Genomic DNA, 8489 nt, shown 5'->3' on the forward strand with positions numbered 1-8489 from the left:
GTGTGTATGTATGTGTGTGCATCTGTTTTCTCTTTTCAGAAGGACACCAGTCATACTGGATTAAAGACCCACCTTAATCACCTCATCTTAACTGATTACATCTGCTAAGGCGCTATTTCCAAGTTACACTATAGTTACCTCGGGTTAGGATTTCAACATATCCTATTGAGGAAAACAATCAACCCATAACAAGGAGAAAAGTTGAAAAAGTAATATAATAAATACCCATATAACCATCACTACATTCAATAATTGTTAACAGTTTGCCACTTTTTCTTTATGTGTCTCCTAAAATTAAAGTTATTCTCCTACATGACCACATGGACAGTTATGCCAGTAAAATTAACAATAATTCCCTAATATCAACTAATCAACAATTGCAGTAGATTGCAATATTGTTCAAGATTATTCACTTACCCTTTCCCTGTAAGAGGATAATATGTTCCTGCCCTATAAATTCTTACTTGATTATATTATACTGCTTTAACAAACATCATGTGAGCAGCAAGATGTACCCTACAGTGTAGAAGCTTTTTGAATCATTGCCTCGGTTTTGGAATGAGAAGATACACTGATAAGAACAGCTGTCTGGAGCATAGCTTCAGCCAACCAGGAGCCTGTGAGTGGCTTGAGCAAGAAATAAATCTTTGTTTTGTAAGCCACTAAATTTTAGGGCTGTTTGTAATTGCAGGCTTTCCTACTGAATTTAGACTATTTTAAAATATTTTTCAGCCTGGTTTGCAGTCCAGATTTCACATTGTATTTGGTTATTACATCTCTTAAATAAATATCTTTTATTCTTCAACAGTACCCTACCTTTTCCTTTTCCTTTTTCTTAATGAAATTTTCTTTTTAAGAAATCATGTTAATAATCTTATATAACATCTCACGTTGTTAATTTGTCTTATTATTTTCTCTTAGTGTGTTTTAACTCTTCCTCTAAGTGCTTATTGATCTTGGCTGCATATTAACATCACCTTGAAAGATTATACCAGTATGTATGTATTATCACCATACCATAAATAAGAGCCATCGTATCTTTTGATGCTCACAATAACTTCAAATAGGGAAGCAAGGGAGGAATTGGTGTCTCCACTTAACAAAGGTGAAATCTGAGGCTCAAAAGAGAAAAAAGAACTTAGGTAAGGTCACACAGCCAATAAGGCAGAACCAGGGCATAGACCCGTGATATTCCCATCCTTCCTTTCTTCCTGTTGCCTTGGAATTATTTTGAGGTATAGATAGAGAAGATATAGACATATATAGATAGATGTTTCTATGCATCCCTGGATGGATACACAAGAAACTGGTAATACTGATTGCCTGAAATAGAGTTAGGAATAAGTGAGCAACTTAGTTTGCACTACATTTTCTTGAGGATAAAAAAATAATAATATAAGTAGGTAATGAAGTCAAAATGAATTTCTAAATCATAAAACATACAAATATTAAGGTTTTACTGTTACTCTTACCAGCAACAAGAAGTCAAACACGGGGTCTTTGCTTAATTGTGGAAAGTTGAATAAGTTGATTTAGTATATCCAAATGTTGGAATAAGAGCCCATTTTTATTTTTAAAATCACAATTGGGAATATTTAATGACAGGAAAATACTCGAGATGAGTGGAAAGATTTAAATTGTATAGGTATATGATTAAAATTTTGTGTGTTCCCTGTGTAAATGTACAAAGAGAAAAGGGACTTGAAGGAATCCTCCACAGTGCTCTGAAGGGGAAAAGGGGAGACTGGAAGTATTAATTTTAATGTATTTCTCCGTATATTCCACATTTTCCACAAATTAATAAATGCTATTTAGTAAGAAAAAAAATCCTGATTAAACCTTCAAAGTTGGTCAGAAAATAATTTTTTAAAGCTTCTTCAGAGTGATTTGCTGTATAACGAGAGGAGCGAACAGAGGCACCGCGGGTACCAGGAACGGAAGAACGGATCCCCGCCCCCCAGGCCCGGAAGTGGATTAAGGACCACAAGGAAATGTGAGATGCCAACCTTCCCTACGGCTAGAGCGGCCAGAACAAGAGAGGAACTTCCGGGGCGTGGCTCGCTGGGTCTTTCTCTTCCGCGGGGCTAATGTGGGCCGTTTGCAACGTGAAGGTTCGCGATTGCTTGGCCGCCACTTCCGTCTCTCTGAGACGGTGCCTGAAATTGGGGGCGACTATGGCAAAAAGCAAGTTCGAGTACGTGCGGGACTTCGAGGCTGACGATACCTGCCTGGCCCACTGCTGGGTGGTGGTGCGGCTGGACGGCCGGAATTTCCATCGGTGAGCGATTTCGGCACGGGGCGCATAGTGTGCCAGCGCTTCCGGAGACGCTAACACTTTTTGTCACAGTCCGCTTGGGTACCGGGGTAACGTGACAGCCAATGAGCGCGCGGCGTTGGGCATCACCCTCCGTGCTGGCTGCCACTCAATAGAACGCGAGCTGGTCTGTAGTTAAGTGGGGCGGGGTGACCTAACTGCGGAGAAGGTGGCTTTGGGCGTCAATGGGCAGAGACTTGCTAACAAGACCCTGGTAGAAAAAGTCATTCTTGGCTCAGTATTTCAGCTCTTCTGTTATTTGCCCAGCTATTTTGTTAGTATCTCTGAGGACTGGCTTTTAAGACGCCTATTTAGGCCTCGCTGTGGGCAACACTTTACAGTATGTTTTCTCATTATCGTTAACTGACCACATGGACCGGATTCAGGAGGGGAAAAAGTCAGAAAAGGAGAAAATAATAACAGAAAAATGGGAATTTAATTCTTTAAAAAGTGCTACTTTAGTAATGATTATTGTTAACATTTATTGAGCCCTTTGAAGAAGTCAAACACAGTTACTTTTTTTTCATTATTTTTTTTATTTTGATATCATTAATCTACAATTACATGAAGAACATTATGTTTACTAGGCTCCCCCCTTCACCAAGTCCCCCCCGCATACCCCTTCACAGTCACTGTTCATCAGTGTAGTAAGATGCTGTAAAATCACTACTTGTCTTCTCTGTGTTTTACAGCCCTCCCGATGCCCCACGCACACTATACATGCTAATCGTAATGCCCCCTTTCTTCCCCACCCTTATCCCTCCCTTCCCACCCATCCTCCCCAGTCCCTTCCCCTTTAGTAACTAATAGTCCATTCTTGGGTTCTGTGATTCTGCTGCTGTTTTGTTCCTTCAGTTTTCCTTTGTTCTTATACTCCACATATGAGTGAAATCATTTGGTACTTGTCTTTCTCTGCCTGGCTTATTTCACTGAGCATAATACCCTCTAGCTCCATCCATGTTGTTGCAAATGGTAGGATCTGTTTTTTTCTTATGACTGAGTAATATTCCATTGTGTATATGTACCACATCTTCTTTATCCATTCATCTACTGATGGACATTTAGGTTACTTCCATATCTTGGCTATTGTAAATAGTGCAACGATAAACATAGGGGTGCATCTGTCTTTTTCAAACTGGAGTGCTGCATTCTTAGGGTAAATTCCCAGAAGTGAAATTCCTGGGTCAAATGGTATTTCTATTTTGAACATTTTGAGGAACCTCCATACTGCTTTCCACAATGGTTGAACTAATTTACATTCCCACCAGCAGTGTAGGAGGGTTCCCCTTTCTCCACAACCTCGCCAACATTTGTTGTTGTTTGTCTTTTCGATGATGGTGATCCTTACTGGTGTGAGGTGATATCTCATTGTGGTTTTAATTTGCATTTCTCTGATGACAAGCGATGTGGAGCATCTTTTCATGAAACACAGTTACTTTTATCTCCCTCGAATCTTCAGTGAAGTAAATATACTTTATCCCTATTTTACAGATAAGGGAATGTAGGCTTAGCAATTGTCTGTCTTTCTCAGTTGGTCCTAGCAAGAAAAACTAGCGTTCCTAAGGAAATGGATTGGCTTGTAGCTAGTAGAATGTTTGTATTCACAGCACAATTGCAGTATTTACCTCTTTGATCTGTAGTGTTAATGACAAGCTCTCTTCCATCCACGCCCTTTTCTCTCTCTTGTTCCCCATGAAGGTTTGCTGAGAAGCACAACTTTGCAAAACCTAATGACAGCCGTGCTCTCCACCTAATGACCAAATGTGCCCAGACTGTAATGGAAGAACTGGAGGATATTGTGATTGCATACGGACAGAGTGATGAGTACAGCTTTGTGTTCAAGCGAAAAAGCAATTGGTTTAAAAGAAGAGCCAGGTAATTCCATGGCCTAACTCCTTCAGAATATTTCCTTCCAGCATTTGGCTTCTGCTTTTCTTAACTGCATACTTGCAGACTGCAGATAGTGTCTGCAGTATTTGTAACTGCAAAGTGTATGTATTTTTCATGTTTATTCTGTTCTTGTTATTTGATTTGGCAGTGTATTGAAACTCTCACAGGAAACAAATCATATAATGAATTGGTACCTTTTAAAAATAATGGTTTCCTTCCTTCCAAGACAAAAAAAAGAAAAACACCCTCGATTCATAACTTCGCATCACATCCTACAGAGAAAAATTTGTTATTAGTAAATTACTTATGGGGCTGGAAGGAGGGGCAGGCTGCATTTCAAATTCATAACTGAAATGCTAAAATTACTTTTCTTGGCTCAGTACATTTTATCTCTTGACTTGCTAGACGGTTTGTGTAATCTCTCTGTCACACCCACAGGCCCTATCATGGTTTTGAATTAATATCATGTATTTTCTCTTTTCTTGCTCCACCCAATCTGCCTTATATTTGCAAGTAAGTTCATGACTCATGTGGCCTCCCAGTTTGCCTCCAGTTACGTCTTTTACTGGCGGGATTTCTTTGAGGACCAGCCTCTTCTGTATCCCCCAGGCTTTGATGGAAGAGTCGTGGTGTATCCTAGCAACCAGACCTTAAAGGACTACCTCAGCTGGCGACAAGCAGATTGTAAGTGAAAGCAAAACAGAGGTAGTTAAGCCACCAATTCCATACCTGGTAATCTGGTACAGATTTGGCTTATAAGTATTTTGTATGGAATGCATTATTTCAACTTTTTAAATTAGTTGAAAACAATTGAAAAATTGGGAGGTTTTATGTAAATACTTCCTATTTCCAGCTCTTTTTTTTTTTTTTTCAAAATATCAAAAGACCTGGCAGTACTGGGTCTACATTCCCACTGAGTACTGGACAGAACCTGTGCAGTGACTGCTGCCTTTACATGTATGCATGCACACAGGACCAGGATGCCCCCACCTTCCTTAGGGGGTCATCTACTCTGCTTTACACTATTATGTTCATGGTGGCCTTAGTGAGTATTTGAGTCATCATCCCTGCCTTACTTGACTATTATGACATGTTTGTGAGACTTGGTATATCTTGATTTTGCCAGAAGAATGGGAAAAGAGGTAGGAATAATGTAAATGAAGTAACTTGGAAAATATTCCTAAGCTTAATGCACAAGTTAACAGATTTGTATAAAACCTAGCTGAAATGATAGAATAAAACTGGTAGGAAATGTTTGTTTCTCCTGACTACATAGCCCTGTGTTCCATGTTTGGTTTTAGGCAAATCACTAAAAGGCTGTGTGCTCTGTTTACTTTGAAGAGGGGAGTGGTGTGGGTTCAAGTATTCATGAAGTGTGAATATTGAATAAAAATTATGTATGTATAAATTGTGCTACTCTATTCTCTTCACAGGTCATATCAATAATCTTTATAATACAGTTTTCTGGGCACTTGTACAACAGTCTGGACTAACACCAGCACAAGCCCAAGGGAGATTACAGGTATAAAGATCTTACTGTGTTAATACTTAACTAGGGCAATTTTCTATATGTTCTCCTGTGACATTTTGCATTCTTGTTCAGTTGTGTTTATAGCTTGTTTTGAAGGGATATAAAGATCATATTAGTAGCAGCTCTGCTGCTTGCTTGTTCTGTGATCCTGGATGAGTTAACTACTTCTCCTTGAGCATGGTAGATATGGAATTAATGACACTGGCTGTACATTGCCCTGTGGTGATTCTTGTCTAGAGGTATGTGTTGGCTGTCCTCTTTAAACAGAGCATGTGCTTTCCTTTTTGTCAGTCCTACCTGGCCTCCTCATCATTGCCATTGCCTGCTAGGGGCCTGTAATTTCTCAGGTTTATGACCCACGTGTATTCTTGAGAGTCTAGGCTCTGGGAGCCAAATAATTGTACTCAGGTGCCTCTGTTTAATCTTAACCCTCTGCCTTAGTTCTTTATAGGTAAAATGTGGAAAATAACCATCTCTACCTCATAGGTTTATGGTGAGAAATGCTATAATGCATGTAAAACACATAGGATAGTACAAAGCATATTTTAAGTACTTAATAACTACTGGTCTTTGTTATTAGATAGCAGTGCTACTTGTAGGACAACTAATTCTGAAGTGAAATGATGTAACAGTTCCTAATACAATGCCTGGCACATTTTAATTACTCAGTAAATGGTTCATTATTAAAAATAATAATGAAGATTTATATATAGCATAGGAATACTGGTAGATCTATCTACAGTTTGGAAGAGCCAAGTTTAGATTTAATTCTTACAAGAGTAAGAGCAACCTTTAGTCTTGTGTAATTTCTTTAATCTTGCTAAGCTTCGGAGTTCTCATCTCCAAAATGGAGATGGTTATGAGGGTCAAATAAGGTAATATACATAAAGTATCTAGTACCGAATACGTAGTGTTACTATTAGTTCCTGTCACACTATCACAGTTTTGACTTGTGAAGCCAGTTGTGCACTACAAAAGAGAATTTTAAGAATTTAGACATCTAAATAAGTTTGAACTGCTCTTATAATACAAAGTCGTTAATATCAAAAGATGCATGGAAAAAACCCTTCTACTACTTGATTTCTTTGTGGAAGTTTATGTAGAGGGTGGAAGAGGATTATGGGAGGGAGAAGACATAAAAAGCTTTATTTCTGTTTTTATTTCCTTAGGGAACTCTTGCAGCAGACAAGAATGAGATTTTATTTTCTGAATTCAGCATCAACTACAATAATGAACCACTGATGTACAGGAAGGGGACTGTGTTGATATGGCAGAAGGTAATACTGTTGTGTGACAGAAAACTGGAGGTAACAAATAAGAGAACTTTTGCCCATCCCAAGCTTTGTCCTGCCTGCTGCCTGTAGGGTGATGTGACTCAAGTTACCAACATGAATTAGATCCTTTCCAAAATGAGATGCTATGGGTTACTATGAATGCTTTTTTGGTCAGTCAGTGCTCATTTTGTCAGTTTGTCAGTGAACTTTATGGTCTGGCATTTCCCCTTCTGTAAGTAGAATCATGGAATTTTAGAATTAGTTCACTTATTTTTGTATCATAAGCCCTCCCTGAATCAAATCCCTGTTAAAGGATTATCTACAGTGCAGATAAAGGATTTTGCATCAATAGAGCAGTTACATAATACTTTCTCTCATGCAGGATAAACCATTACATAGTCCATCCATCCCATGACAAATACAACATGAGGCACTAAGAGATGTTGTAGATGAGGCTTCTTTCACTTCCAGAGTGTTCTTGGAATTCCTCAGATGCTCCAGACATTCATACTTACCTAAATATTCTGTAATAAGTTTGTACATTCACCTGCATTTTTCTGTGAATATTTTCTCTCTGTACCAGCTCCTGAGCATAATTCTCCTAAATTCATTTCCTTCCGTGTAAAGTAGTTTTTTCTGAAATGAATGTTTTCAGGCACTAAGGGGTACCTTGAGAACTAGTCACCCACTGGCAACTTTTGTTAGTATTTTTAAAACACATCTGTTCTTTGGAACAGACTTGGATTTTGCTAAACGCAGATGGCAGAGCAAAAATATCTTTAATGCTACTGTTACTGCAAACATGGAATGTGGAATCTCTCCTTTTGTTCCTAAAGTCTTTCAGAATATAGCATCATATCTTTTTAAAAAGGATTTTTCATTGTTGAATTCATGTATGTTGATAGATGTGTCTGTATGTCTTCCTGATAAATATTAGTCAGAAGTAAATGAAGAAGTAAACTTCCCTCACATCTCTCTCTTCTCTCCCAAACCCACTCTCCAGCTAACAACGTCAATATTTTAACTTGTACCTATAGGTGGGTGAAGTCACAACAAAAGAAGTTAAGCTGCCAGCAGAAATGGAAGGAAAAAAGGTTGCAGTGACCCGGACCAAGTCTAAACCAGTGCCCTTGTACTGTGATATCATCGGGGATGCCTTCTGGAAGGAACATCCAGAGATCCTAGAGGAAGACAGCTGACCCTTTGCTTTTCGTTCCTGGCATGCTTAACCATGCAAGATCTCCCAAGTCTTCTAGCCTCAGGTGGCCCTAGCATCCCTAACCACCCAGTACAGTGTGTCGGGAGTGACATGACTCTGGCTGGGAGGGGAATGGGGAAGGAAGGGATGGATGGGAGTGGTGTATTTTGTTCTGCTTTTAAGTAGAACACCTTTTGTTGGCCCTGTTGGAACATAGTTCCTTCAATACAAGTGCATTTTTTTTAAATTGTGCTATTTTTATAAAGCAAGAACTATTTTATA

The 8489-nt window shown here is 38.9% G+C and overlaps 1 protein-coding gene and 1 long non-coding RNA gene across 3 annotated transcripts in view; one reads left to right on the forward strand and one right to left on the reverse strand.

Annotated features, from left to right (window-relative positions):
* LOC118973685 (uncharacterized) overlaps positions 1 to 2134 on the reverse strand; it is a 28174-nt gene extending 26040 nt beyond the window's left edge. Inside the window, exon 1 of the long non-coding RNA XR_005063181.2 lies at positions 2007 to 2134. This is a non-coding gene — a long non-coding RNA (uncharacterized lncRNA). The remainder of the gene's footprint in view (positions 1 to 2006) is intronic.
* Positions 2057 to 8489, forward strand: THG1L (tRNA-histidine guanylyltransferase 1 like). 2 transcript variants are annotated; one of them, XM_017679939.3, is made up of 6 exons: positions 2057 to 2278; positions 4013 to 4189; positions 4719 to 4888; positions 5638 to 5726; positions 6905 to 7012; positions 8047 to 8489. In XM_017679939.3, the coding sequence occupies exons 1-6, from the start codon at positions 2088 to 2090 to the stop codon at positions 8206 to 8208; spliced, it is 897 nt and encodes a 298-aa protein (XP_017535428.1). In that variant the 5' UTR covers positions 2057 to 2087; the 3' UTR covers positions 8209 to 8489. The 2 variants fall into 2 exon arrangements, with proteins under 2 accessions (XP_017535428.1, XP_036881071.1); XM_037025176.2 differs by lacking the exon at positions 2057 to 2278 and having other exon boundaries at positions 4053 to 4189; positions 4814 to 4888.

The sequence above is a fragment of the Manis javanica genome, chromosome 1, assembly GCF_040802235.1.
Source record: "Manis javanica isolate MJ-LG chromosome 1, MJ_LKY, whole genome shotgun sequence".
In the NCBI taxonomy this organism is placed as follows: Eukaryota; Metazoa; Chordata; class Mammalia; order Pholidota; family Manidae; genus Manis; species Manis javanica.